Source organism: Dreissena polymorpha, chromosome 6 (genome assembly GCF_020536995.1).
Source record: "Dreissena polymorpha isolate Duluth1 chromosome 6, UMN_Dpol_1.0, whole genome shotgun sequence".
In the NCBI taxonomy this organism is placed as follows: Eukaryota; Metazoa; Mollusca; class Bivalvia; order Myida; family Dreissenidae; genus Dreissena; species Dreissena polymorpha.
The window spans coordinates 76939295-76954267 of NC_068360.1; the positions used below are offsets into that span (position 1 = coordinate 76939295).

At 35.2% G+C, this 14973-nt stretch overlaps 1 protein-coding gene and 1 long non-coding RNA gene across 11 annotated transcripts in view; one reads left to right on the forward strand and one right to left on the reverse strand.

The window, feature by feature from the left end:
- LOC127835450 (uncharacterized) overlaps positions 1-14973 on the forward strand; it is a 354496-nt gene that overhangs the window by 12750 nt on the left and 326773 nt on the right. For 2 of the 10 annotated variants that reach the window (XM_052361888.1, XM_052361892.1), the window contains 3 exons: positions 2048-2257; positions 3531-3630; positions 3988-5787. The exons of 6 other annotated variants lie outside the window; for them this stretch is intronic. In XM_052361888.1, the coding sequence (XP_052217848.1) occupies positions 2048-2257; positions 3531-3630; positions 3988-4043 (366 nt within the window). In that variant the 3' untranslated portion in view covers positions 4044-5787. Of the gene's footprint in view, positions 1-2047; positions 2258-3530; positions 3631-3987; positions 5788-14973 lie in introns of those variants that run through there. 2 more of the 10 variants (XM_052361890.1, XM_052361889.1) reach the window with 1 other exon arrangement.
- On the reverse strand, positions 6746-10344 carry LOC127835456 (uncharacterized). The gene is made up of 3 exons (XR_008028535.1): positions 10197-10344; positions 9699-9787; positions 6746-9435 (listed from the first exon to the last, which is right to left on the reverse strand). It is a non-coding gene; the product is annotated as an uncharacterized LOC127835456 (long non-coding RNA).

A 14973-nucleotide genomic window follows, 5' to 3' on the forward strand; every position in this document is an offset into this window, starting at 1 on the left:
AACATATAAATACATATATGTGAACTGTGAAATTTTGTATACTAGTATTTACAGGGGCGGATCCAGGATTTCTAGTTAGGGGGGCGGGATATTGAAAGATTTGCTGGGGATCAAGGGGGCCGCTAGGACCCCTGGCGGGTGCTGGGCAAAGCTCTGCTAGGGGGTCCAGGGGGCGATGCCCACCGTAAGCTTCATGATTTTTGTGATTTCGAAGGCTCTGACAACCACTTCTCGAGCATGTCACGCCCTATACATTCATCAAAGTACTTTCTTATAATGCCAAAAAAGTGCATAGTTTTTCGATAAGGGGATCCATAGGGCGAAGCCCCCCCCCCGAAAGCTTCACGATTTTAATGATTTTGAAGGCTTTGACAACCACTTCTCGAGCATGTCACACCTTATATACTTTCATGAAAGTACCTTATTTTAATGCCAAAAAAGTGCATAGTTTGTCGTTTAGGGGGTCCAGGGAGGACTTTCATCAAAATTCCTTCGTATAATGCCAAAATATGAATAGTTTATCTATTAGGGGGTCTAGAGGGGCAAAGCCCCCCGGAAGCTTCACGATTTTAGTTTTTTTGAAGGCTTTGGCAACCACTTCTCGAGCATGTCACGCCTTATATACTTTCATCAAAGTACCTTCTTATAATGCCAAAAAATGAATAGTTCATCGTTTAGGGGATCTAGAGGAGCGAAGCCCCCCGGAAGCTTCACGATTTTAGTGATTTTGAAGGCCTTGACAACCACTTCTCGAGCATGTCACGCCTTATATACTTTCATCCAAGTACCTTCTTATAATGCCAAAAAGTGCATAGTTTATAGTTTTGGGGTCAAGGGACGGGGGGGGGGGCAAAGCCCCCCGAAAGCTCCACGATTTTAGTGATTTTGAAGGCTTTGAGCATGTCACGCCCTATATACATTCATCAAAGTACTTTCGTATAATGCCAAAACATGAATAGTTTATCGTTTAGGGGGTCCAGTTGGGCGAAGCCCCCCGGAAGCTTCACGATTTATGTGATTTTGAAGGCTTTGACAACCACTTCTTGAGCATGTCACGCCTTATATACTTTCATCAAAGTACCTTCTTATAATGCCAAAAAAGTGCATAGTTTATGGTTTTGGGGGTCAAGGGGGGCAAAGCCTCCCGGAAGCTCCAAGATTTTAGTGATTTTGAAGGCTTTGCGCATGTCATGCCTTATATACTTTCATCAAAGTACCTTCGTATAATGGCAAAAAAATGAACAGTTTATCGTTTAGGGGGTCTAGAGGGGCGAAGCCCCCCGGAAGCATCACGATTTTAGTGATTTTGAAGGCTTTGACAACCACTTCTCGAGCATGTCACGCCTTACATACTTTCATCAAAGTACCTTCTTATAATGCAAAACAAGTGCATAGTTTATAGTTTTGGGGGTCCAGGGGGGCGACGCCCCCGGAAGCTCCACAATTTTAGTGCTTTTGAAGGCTTTGACAACCACTGCTCGAGCATGTCACGCATTATATACTTTCATCAAAGTACCGTCTTATAATGCCAAAATATGAATAGTTTATTGTTTAGGGGGTGCAGAGGAGCGAAGCCCCCCGGAAGCTTCACGATTTTAGTGATTTTGAAGGTTTTGACAACCAAGGTTCATCAAAGTACCTTCTTATAATGCCAAAAAAGTGCATAGTTTATAGTTTTGGGGGTCCAGGGGGGGGGGGGGGGCAAAGCCCCCCCGGAAGCTCCACAATTTTCCATATTTTAGTGATTTCGAAGGCTTTGAGCATGTCACGCCTTATATACTTTCATCAAAGTACCTCCGTATAATGCCAAAAAATGAATAGTTTATCGTTTAGGGGGTCTAGAGGGTCGAATCCCCCCCGGAAGCTTCACGATTTTAGTGATTTTGAAGGCTTTGACAACCACTTTTTGGGCTTGTCACGCCTTATATACTTTCATCAAAGCACCTTCTCATAATGCCAAAAAAGTGCATAGTGTATAGTTTTGGGGGTCCAGGGGAGCAAACACGGGATACTTGACTGTTTATTTTCATTTATACTCCTTGCGCAGGCGACCTTGTGGTGCATATCCGGTGGGCTCACCGTTTCCTGTGCGACCTTGACCTTGACCGAGATGATGCCTCAAGGTTTGTTCATGCTGTGGGTTTGCGTCGTAACAGGACTGGTCTGCGGTCAGTGGGCGTCATATCCAACTACCTTCTCGCGTCTCTTTGGCATCAAACACATGGCGCTGCTCTGGGGCTTCATATCCTGGGGAACGGTAAGTTTCTATGTGCGTGTATTTCCAACTTATTGAGGATCTATATCAAATTAGGCTGCATTATAAATGGACTGGGAGTGTGTCCCCGCAGTTGGAAAGAATTTAGAATTATAGCTTTAATTTCTAGCTGTTGGTTTTCACTTAAAGATATTCAATGTTGACCTGGTGTAGTTGTGAGGGGTGGAACCGGAATTGCCGGAAGAAACCCCATCCGTCCGGTATGGTGACCACCAGTCATGCTTCTGGGAAGTGCCCATGGAAGGACACAGTGCTCTTTATTTGCTCGTGATTTAATCGTTTGTGGAAGAACACGCCTGTGCAATCTATTAATAGAGGATGACGTCACTATGTTATTGTCATTTGAAAGATCGTTTGTTGACACATTGCACGCCACTGCACTGATACCGTTTGCTGCAAAGAACGGTTCGGTGGAAAGTCACGGGAAAAGGCCAACATAAGAATACATATACATATGCTCTTTGTATTTCCACATTTAGATTCTTAAAGGAAATAAAGTCGATTGTATCAAGTCATCACGTGCTTATTTATCACTAGAATATACCACATGATTGGTCGGCCCAGGTCTTCATTGACAAGTCTTTACACGTAATTATCAGTTGTTTCTAATTTGTAAATCATATTTTAACGTTAGTCTACAAATATGTTTCGGAGTACGATACATGTATTTCAGTCTTTAATCCGCTTATTGTTTCGGAAAAAAGTTCTGTCATCTTCCATGTCCTATCGTCAGTTTCGCCCGAAACTTTCTTGTTCAGAAGGTCTCATCCAGTCATTCCATTTCTAATTGAGCACTGATATTGATCTTAGTTTTCGTCGATTATTATTCTTCTGGTTTGTTATCACCATTTTACTTTTGACCCAAACACTTCGTATTATATTCAGTATATGGGTTGTGCTCTCTGAAAATGGGGTTTAATACATGTGCGTAAAGTGTCGTCCCAGATTAGCCTGTGCGGACTGCACAGACTTATCTGTAACGACACTACGCTTTTATGATATTGTTCGTTTTAAGAAAGTCTCTTTTAAGCAAAACTCGTGTTTAGGCGGAAAGCGTCGTTTCTGATTAGCTTTTGCGGACTGCACAGGCTAAACTGGGACGACTCTTTACGAACATGCATTAAACCCCCTTTGCACAGAGCACGGCCCATATACTGGTTATGAACATTTTTATGAAGTAAACAACTGATCCATATTCCATGATTTTTAGCTTAGGTTTCACTTCTGCATACAATTTCTAATCACCGTATTTCAGGCCTTTTCAAGTTTACTGACGTCTTTAGCTGGAACCGGTCTTAAGTCGAGCTTAGGGTTTTCAGGCCTATTTTACATAGCTTCAGGAACATCCGGTTTTGGTAGGCTATTGCGGATAATTTCGGATTATAATTTATGATTTCTCTTAAATAATTAGTATCGAACTGGATTTTTAAACGTGACATCTAGTTTATACATCTATTGAAATGATAATGATACATGAATTTTAATCAAGCGATTAGTATACCTTTTCCTACAGGACCTTGTTTTCTCCTGTTTTATTATCTTATATTTCTGTCTTTAATATTCGTTAGTTCTGTGTCGCATGGATTGCAACTAGTCACTGTCAATATATGAATGAATTACCGCGTGTTTATGATGTTCAATATATCGCCGTCGCAGCAGAAGTTTCATTTGCATATGTTTTTATCTTGAAACCAGGAATTATTCCTTTTCAGGCTTCCTTTTAACGATACTGTTCAATGGGAAGGACTACACTGGCGGACGGATCTAGAAGATCCGTCAACGATTAACATCGGTAATCGTCAATAATCATCGGTGAATATCGGTAACATCGGTTCACGAAGTACTCGAAACTGGTGAACAATGCTTAAACTACTTAAAATTGCTGAAAACGGTGTGAAAAGACAACAAAGAAAGATCCCCCAGGCCTTTAAGAAAATAATTCCTGTTTACTTAAACGAAGTTTCCACATTTGTTTCAAAAATTTACAAAACATATTAAAACATACGGCAACGAGGGACGTGTGTAGATTCGTTAAATAAATATTAATGTTGTATTATATCATATTGGAATAAAAACACATTCTTAAAAGTATCGGATAATATCTGAAACGTTATCTGACAGTCCGTTATACTAGCACATACCTATGGGCTTGATATGTACTAGCACATACTTATGGCTTGATATGTACTAGCACAAACTTATGGCTTGATATGTACTAGCACATACTTATGGCTTGATATGTACTAGCACATAGTTATGGCTTGATATGTACTAGCACATAGTTATGGCTTGATATGTACTAGCACATACTTATGGCTTGATATGTACTAGCACATACTTATGGCTTGATATGTACTAGCACATACTTATGGCTTGATATGTACTAGCACATACTTATGGCTTGATATGTACTAGCAGATACCTATGGCTTGATATGTACTAGCACATACTTATGGCTTGATATGTACTAGCACATACTTGTGGCTTGATATGTTTTAGCACATACTTATGGCTTGATATGTACTAGCACATACTTATGGCTTGATATATATTTTAACCTGTAAGCGAATGCAGGTATTTCAAATGTCAATTTCCTAGCATATGGTATATGTGTCAAAAACGGTATTTCTATGACAATATGTTGTAATTCTTACCAAGCATGTTTATAGCTTAAAGCTTTGTTTATTTTCAAATCCTCAGGTGTGATTTCCATCCCCGCTATGGATTTCAAATTTTAAAGAAAAATGTATTTCTGAACAAAATGTAGTAATGTAAATTGCGTATATATTTAATATTTATAATTTAATTCATTTATATAGATGGTGTTTGCTTTTGTTGTTTATGAAATATGTCATAAAGTATGAATTTAATTTATGAACCATGAGTTATAAAGCACATTAAACTTAATTATTTTTCTCCATAGTGTATAAAAAATATTTTACCAAACCAAACCAAACCAATGGTATACAGCAGACAAATCACAACTCTCCTTCAGACAACAAAACATGGGAAAATATTAATTCGTACAATATGGAAGGGTTTTTCATTGTATTAAAAATATATATGTATTTATAATATATCTGATTCAATCAAACACACATTTATTGTATTGTTTTCGTTCTAAGTTGCTTTAGTCGTTGACTGTATTGCTGTTTTACTCAATATGAAAATTAAGAGTTCAATCCCAAAGATATCAGTAGTTTGTACAATTCTAGTGATATATCAGTCCATAACTAACATGTAATGCTGAGGGTCGGATATGATATCTGCTCCGGGCATAAATCCTACGTTATTTTTATCATAGTAAAAAACAATACTCTGTTAAGCGTGGTATGTTAATGGCATGTTGCAACAAAGAACATACCTCTATTAAATGTATGATAATCATCAAATACAATTTACTTTCAAGCTATATGCACGATTTTGTCAAATATTTATGAATTTATATAAAATGTGTAAACAACTTATTATACATATATTTTATTATAAATTAAAATAAAAGTTAAGAAGAACATGTGTCGAAAAATGCGAAATTAGCCAGATATTTAACGCTGAAATCGAAAATGTCTGTACAGTCAAATTCGCCAGCATGTATATCATGCATGCACGATGTGAATCTAAATTCAGTTTTATGGATCATTTCAATTTCCTGCAACGATATCTATTCATACGACACTCGAACACTAACTCCGATCCTAATAAAAAGACGAATGCTTCGGTTATTGTAGAGAAGTATGTACGTAATATCTTCGTCACAATCGCCTCGGGGCGCTAATTTGTCTTTGCTGCATGTAATAAAAATTCGTCTTTAATGTATAATTTGTCTTGCCTATTTTGTGTTATTGTAACATATTTTTATCAACATATTACAATTTAACACACAACAAAATCGTGCATACTCGCTTTAAGGTTTTACGAACATTAAAGAAATCCAATGTTTGATAATGCAAACATTTTCTCAGACTTTGCATGACGCGGTGCATTTATTAATAACGTTTGACATTTATGTTATTGAACAGGGAAGATATACATTGTGAATTGCGGCGTGAGTACTCGAAACTGGAAATAAGGGGACACTTCACTAAATCCAGAGTTTCGCATTGTTTTCCGTGTACCACAACCAATGAGATGTGTGAGATTGCATTCAAACCGTTTTGGTTTGCTAAGTTCTCTTCCACTGACCGGTGTAATGACGTCATTTACATTGACGTCATGTAATGACGTCATGACGTCATTTACAATGGCTTTTACGACAAAAAGTACATTTGATTCATTCAACAGTAATGTATACGACACATTGCACAATAACAAACGACAAAACACAAATACGTTATCAACTTTATGAAGCTAGATTAAGAACACAGAAGTGTAAATGAAAAACTGTTTTAAGTCATTAAATAATTATACATTGAAAGTTTGACATTTAAGAGTTCCATCCATATATATATATATGCATATATATGCATATATATATATTTGCATTTAGTATTGCTCAATTTACGCGCACATTGTTTTATTACATTTAACATATGTTATAAACTATCAATACCAAACATTATCATCGGCATATTATAAACTTCCCATTCCAAAACTTTAATATATGGTATTCATTTTAGTGATGAAATCTTCTTAAGAAGCCGTGATTTCTTGTTCGCTGCCATTAACAGGATAGTCAATAGACGCATCGCGTCGCAGAAGTTGAAATTCTTCTGGGAGGCCAACAGTTGAGTGGGAATTGTGGAACAAAGCTACATACATAGGGTTTCGTCTGTGATTTGATTCCTCATTTGTTATGTGCGCAGCTATTTTCCACTCCAAACTGCCCCTTGGACCATTTAAAAGGACGAAAACCACAACTCGGCTGGCATTGATCGATTTTGTAATAACGTTGTACAGCGGTAATCCATCTAGAATATAATCATGCATGAACACTGTGTATATCAGCTCCACAAGTTTCGGTTTAAGTGTATCCAAAACAAATGCTTTGACGTCTTCCTCATAGGCGAGATATAAATCATACTTGATTATTGACTTTCGCAAGGAACTTTCAGTCGTTGAATAACCTTTATGTTTATCTCTATATTGTATCCAACGTGTACCAGTACCGTATCTTCCATCTAAATCGATGAATAATTGAAGCAAGTATTATGTTGAACATAACAAACAGGATTGCAGCCAATGAAATAATCAGGGGAGTGTACGAATGACATATCTTGTATAACATGTCTGAATTTATTGCTTTGTACAATCACTATGTTGTATGATCATATACATGTATACATTGTATGTATTGTATTGAATAAAAAAAAGAAAAAAAGGATATCCCGATGAAACATTATGTGTGTAATAACAGTTTGATATCTGAACATCTAGAAGTGATGGTGATGGATGCATATCATCAAGGATCCACTCAAACGCTAAGTTGTCACACGAGCATGAAAGCATATTGTTTGTCAAATCCACTTTTAAAGGTTCATTGTTCCTGGATGAGACAATGGCTTCGAGATCAAATCGTAACTGGCACTTATGTGATTTTCCGTAAGGTCTAGTACTTTTAAGAATTGCATGTGAAATATAGGTACATTGAATCCAATTAAATTGTTAGTAGATAAATTTAGTCATTTCATTTTGTTTTGATTTTGAAAAAGTTTCAAAGTAATGGCATTTATTTTGTTAATCGAAAAATCAACATATTCAAGATCGAAGTTCGAATGAAATATCATCTTGTCTTCAACAACAAATTGAAGATAATTCCGTTGAAGGTATAAACGCTTTAATTTTGCAAAATTACTAAAGAATTGTTCATGTACAGTGGAACAAAAATTGTTGCTGAGGTCAACACTTTTTAATCCATGAATAGGTCTGTCCCAGCACAAAAAAGAGCGCCTGATCCATTGACGGTTTTAATCGTATTGTTTGAATCTATATAAAAACCGTAAATAGAGAATGCAATTTTACAGTGACTCACATCGATATATTCTAACTTTGGTGGAAGGAACGCAGTTATAGTGACTGGCGGAATGTACGGTCGTGGTTTCTGACATTCTGAGTTTATGTTGGATCCCCGACCAGACAGGTTATGTTCGCTTACTGATAAACGGTTCCGGAAGAAATCTTCTTTACTGCTGTGTTTATTATCTCAACGCTTGGTAAAGACGGGTGTTCAACATTAGAGAAAGCTTCGCACTGAAGTCCCATATGGGCATAGGATGCTTCAATCGTTTTAACATTTGTAAGTTGATATGCATACAACATGTACCATCCAAGTTCAAATTTGTTTGCCCTTATTCGTATTTGTTGAAGACTCTGCAGCAGTACCGAAAACGCATCAGGATCGATTTTGTTTATTGTGTTTCTATCTAATGAAATCATCTTCAAACCGGTATGACTGATCGATGCTGCCATTTCTTTTGTGATTTCGATGGGGCAGTCAATTGCATGATTGTCAACAACGCTGTCTAAGATAAGCATTTCAATTTCGGAAGGTAAACTGTTAAAACTGTTGACAGGAGTTTCCAATCCCAACGCGAAATTCATAGACAAATAAAGCATACGTATTCCCGTCATACCTTTGAAGGCGTTTGTACTTATATAAGATACTCCGCATCTAATGATTGATAAATTTGAGACATGTCTCAAGTTTGCCCAAGTGTAATCTGTGATATTATTAATGCTACAGAAATCTTGGTTTTGCCAATCTGGCCAAATGAGGTCACCAGATATACGAATAATTTTCAGATTCGTCATATTTTGAAATTCTTCTCCGAAACGAACATGTGAAAATCCAGACCTGAAAATGTTTGGCTTTCAATTGTTGCACTGTTATTTTGTATGGAATTGATAGAAGTATTTTCCATATTCAATTCTTGTAAATTGTTGTAATCTGCAAAAGGCTTCTTTGCTCGTGTTGTCAAATTATCCAATCTGGTGTTTGACATGTCAAGTAAGTACACTTGAGCTTCGGAAATATGTTTGAAATCTGGCAAACTACCGTTAAGCAGAGGGTTTAATCTGCAGTTCACTTTGTACAACCCTTGCTCATTCTGTGAAACGCATGAACAAGGAAAGCACAGGTTCTCGATAACCTCAGCACGAGGTGTCAAGGTGACCAAACTTGCGATCATAAGGCTTATTAACAGTGTTGTTTTAGGCGCCATTACCTAAACATAATACAAATAAATCATAAAAACACTTTGAACACAAGGTTGCTAGCAATAACATGCAATTTAAATCTATTAATACTATATTGTGTTTTTTTTTAAATAACTACAAGACTTGAAATATAATTATGGAAAACATTCTTTACCGTCTTGTATTGCACCGCTTTACACACAAAACGTGACATAAAAAGACAAAATAACATTCATCTTGTTTTGGTTTTATGTAATATTGATTATAAACTACAACTAAAGAGTTTTATTACCGTATTTATGTGCAGCTTCTTGAAACATTAATTGGTCTCGTCAATAAACCTCAGAGACGAGTTTCATGAGATTTTCGATGTGTCTTTTTCTGTAAAGCATCAAATTTCACACATGAAAAGAGTGCAATTTTACTTGTATTTTACGCTCATGACCACTTTGCTTATCGTTTATTAAACATAATATCTATGCAAATACTTTTAATTTAAAACATTAACTATTAATAACACAGCAAACACAAGTGCCTGTTAATTTACCAGTGATGTTAAGCTTTTGAGCAACATGTACTATATGGACAACTCAATCAGTTGAAATTGCAGTTTAAGTAAAAAACCTTTTCCATCAACTTTAATGTTACATGGAATTTTTCGGAAAGTAGGGGTTGCAAAATATGTTTTCTATAGAAAACAAGTATTCGTTGTGTATTCGAATTATTTACATATGAAGCAAAGTTCGAATATATAAATATGTATGCAAAAAGACAAAATCATCAAACTTACCGCATATGTACGCCTAATATAATGTATATCTCTGTTTCATCAAGTCCAAGACGCAGGTATCTACAACGCAATACTGTAATTTTGGATGAAAGCGATGAAAAGATATAAAACGCGTATCTTTCTAACTACTTGACTAGTTTTATTAACTTCTCTTTCAGACGGAAAGAAAATGCCACTTTATTATATTGTTTTAGCAAATATGGATATAATTACCTGTTTCGGATATCACTACGAAGGATAACACATTCACATGCTTTCGATAAATGAAACGCACGTATTTTGAACCTTAAATACAAAGCATGCAATTGTTGCAAGGCTCACGACTCGGTTGATAAAACACTTATACACTGTAAGTCTGCAAGTTTTCTGCAAGTTTGTTTAGTTCGCATTGTTGTACAGGGTGAGGCTTAGAAAATACATGCTTTTTAATCCATGCGAATTATGTGAAAACATTTGATTTTCAAGCACACCTTTGATGCGATAACATGCCGCAATCAGATAATGGATAAACACAGGCACGGATCATATAATGTATATAAGGTATTCTAGTATTGCATAGAGATCAATTTATGTAGCAACGGAAATAAAATTAAACACAATACTTCCAAAAGATTTATATACCAATGTTAACATTATCAAAATAATTCATCGACAGCAATATTTGTATATAGTATGATAATTCACATAATAAATATTAGATAAAACTTCTTCTTGAAACGGTTATTTGTGTCCCTAAATCCAAATGCTTAATTGACTAAAAGGCCAAGGTTAACGAATCTTAATTAGGCTAAAATATTTTTTTGTTTTCCACTATCAACTGCAAAACATGAAGATAGCTCGTTTTTTTTTACCGTTATCTTTTTTGTATAATGCATGTTAAATGTTCTTATCTTACAAGGACAAACGTATAAATCCACCAAAACATTATTATACCACTACTTTTTTCCAATCAAAACGTACGCGACTCAAATGCGCTTAAGTTATCAACTTACACAAAATAATGTCCTGTAAACATAACAGAAACCGTTACATAAAATATTTCACTTGAAAATAGCAATAAATGTGCGTTGGCGCCTGCTCCTATTCACTTCCAACCATCTCTTATTGTACAATACAAATGTATCTATTATATCGGTTAGAAGCCGATGTTTTTGTGCGCGCATTAACTTGTAGAGGTTCAAAGCAATCGTTTTATGTAATGAGCGATTTAATTGGCTAGGAATTTGCTCGTCATATAGGCAAAACACATCGATTTGCGTTTACGAATTCTACCATGCTACAACTTATTAAGGTCCTCACGTTTTACAATGGGTTGTGATTGGTTGTTTCTGTACATTTTTTGACGAGTTTATAAACGCTAAATCGCACTATATTGACCGCTTTTCAAAACTACTGAGAAATATGTTTAAAAAAACATATCAAACTTATCACCCTGTAAAATGATCTGTTAAATTTCAAAACATCAGGGCCTGAGCGCCACCTCAGAAGTAGCATTGGCTCATTTATTATTGCAGCTCAAAAAATAGGTGGCGTTCGTGATTTACGGCCGTGTTTGATGTCGAGCAAATCAGAAAATAATTGTTTTCTACTCTTACTACGCGTTGTATCTTTCAAATCACCGGTGCATCGTAGGTCTGTATTTATTAAAGAAAAGAAGAAAATAATGAATAATCGAGACAAAATTTCTGATCACGAATGACGCCATAACACTTAGTTTTTTTAAGAATTTTTAATAAGTTTATCAACGTTGGGTGTTATTTTGTTGATACGGACTCAAGATGGGATACAACTTTTAAATGCACTTTTCGTTGCATGTTCCTCTTATTTTGAAATTTTATGGACTTTGCCGTTTAAAAGGGAGTCACGTTCAAACAAAAATCCAGTTTATGCGTAAAATATCATCCCCGAAAAGTCTGAGGCGAACTTCAAAGGCAATTTTCAGAAGACACATTTCACGCGTGAATTAAGACCGGTCTTACCAGAGCGAATACCATTTTAAAGATTATAAAGAGCAATGATTGTGGTAATTGTGGCTCGTGTGAATGTAAGGTCTAATTAAGTTTCCTTGACGAATATCTTATATTTATTACATAATATGCACATATACAGGCTGTTCATAAATATAAGTCTAGGACTTTGTATTAACGATGTTCGAAATAACGGTAATATACTTATGCTTCTTCTATATGTATAGGCGAATGTATTTATGATGTCTTACTAATTGGAAACAATAAACGGGACTTTATTCATATCGAAAAGTGTCGTCCGAGATTAGCAGTCCACACAGGTTCACTAGGGAGGACAATTACCGCCTAAACTCGATATACTTTATGAAGAGTCTTTCTTTAAACGAAAAATATAATTGAAGCGAAAACTTTCGGCCTGATAAGCATGTGCAGACAACACAGCATTAGTCCTGTTTTGCTAGCGCGAGGTTTTCGCATTCTTTACTCCAGGTTTTTGACAAACATCCTCATATGAAAATCTGGGGATTACTCATTAGTAAGAAACTGCTGTGCAAATCGGTTGAAGGTTAAAAATCAAAGCGATGAAGGCACTGAAGTTGATCGCTATACCATAATCTTAGACTCAACTCATTTGTCAAAATTATCTTATGTTTAATTTTGAAATAAAAATACATCTTTTGTAATTAAAACTTAATGAATAGTAGTTAGTATCATGTGTGTTTCAAACTTGAATCGAAGCATTGTAATGAAATAATTCGGACTCCTGCATGAGTAAACAGGCGGAAAGCGCAGAATTTTGACGACAGGCTGTTTTCGGTTATATTATTTGTAATTATTTCATGGAAACGATAAATATTGAACAATAGGAAATGTGAATAATTATGCAAAGTATCTTATGAATTTTAACTACAGTGTGTAGTTCTAATTGACTTGTGCCACATAGCTATATATTTCGGACAATTAGTTCAGTGTTGCACTGGAGTAGTACCAAAATGTTTGCCCCGGGCTTCACTCGCCCGTTTACACGAGTCCTAAGTTCCTGACTGGTTTGCATGTAAATATATTCCTGACTGATTTATGTGTAAATATGTTCACTACTGGTTTGTGTGTGAATATGCTCCTGACTGATTTATGTGTGAATATGTTTATGACTAGTTCGTGTATGAATATGTTTCTTCTGACTGGTTAACGTGTGAATATGTTTCTGACCAGTTCGTGTGTGAATATGTTTCTTCTGACTGGTTGATGTGTGAATATGTTCCTGGTTGGTTTGTGTGTAAATATTTTCCTAACTGGTTTATGTGTGAATATGTTCATGAATAGTTTTTTGTGTTAATATGCCACTGACTGTTTTGTGTGTGAATATGTTCCTGACTGTTTTATTTGTTTGGGGTATATAATTTGAAAACAAAAACATAACACTGTGAAAATGTATTATATTTCAATTACAATATTCTTGACTTTATTATTACTAAAAAGCATTTCAATTTCAAGCATTGAAAAACACCATCCAAGAAATCCGTTAGACATGAAAGGCCGAAAAATTTCAATATGCCAAATGTATACATCTCATAAGTGTCAAGTAACTAACGAATCGAAACAAAAATGTTGAAGTGGAAAACGTTCTAAATAATTGGAAAAGAAGAATTCTAACACAAATTAAAAAGAGTATTCAATCACCTGTGCATAGCATTACCCAACCCACCCATTACCATTCTAAACTCAATACAATATTCTATTCTCAATTGTATTTGGAACGGGCATAAAAAAATAAAGTACACAGCAATAGTTCAGGAACATAATGAAGGAGGTTTAAAAATAATGAATTTGGATGCATTTATTCCAGCATTGAAACTTACTTGGCTACAGAAAATTCTAATTTAGATGATATTGGATAGATATCGCAAAACTGTATGTTGATACTTATAAACTATTTCATTGCGGTATCATTACGCTTTAAATATATTTAATAAAATGTTTAATCCTTTTTGGGTAGATGTTTTGAAAAGCTTCTCACTTTATTGTCATAAATAAGAATTTAACACAGACGAATTCCTGTATTATCCACTAGTTCTATCATCCAAACATATTGATAGGAAATAAAAGTATTTTCTTTAATTCATGGTTTGATGCCGGAACTCATTCTATAGGGGATATATTTAAAAATAAAACCTATATTTGTTTTGATGAAATAGATAGAATGTATAATTTGAAATGTCATTCCTTATGCATGGGTGAACAGATCAATGGATGGGTTTATGAAACAATAGTGTAGATTTTGTTCCACCCAACATATAACGAAACCCTTTTGCCCCCTTTATTAAAACTTATACTAAAAAGAATCTGGAGAAAAAACACTATACACAATTATAAATAAAAATAATGAACAACCATCAGTAAAAACATAATGGTTTACTAATCGTATTGCCACAATTAAGGAAAGCGAATGGAATTGCATATTTAAGCTACTCTTTTTAATAACCAATGGTGTTCATGTTCAGTGGTTCCAATAATAATTCACAGAATATTTGGAACAAATAGTTTCTTAAATAAAATGAAAATTACTGATGATCATTATGCTGTTTTTGGCAAACAAATTGATGTTATTAACATCAAATTAATAAATTATAACTTGTATACATTTTATCCTATTATCACTCTTGCATCTGCGAAGTAACATCAAGCCTTCTTCTTCGGAATAACATGATACCTTAATTTTTTGAAATAATATCGCGTCTGCATTTACGAACAAACGTCACGCTTGCATTAATGAAGTAACATCACGCCCGCAATAAAAAATAACATCGCGT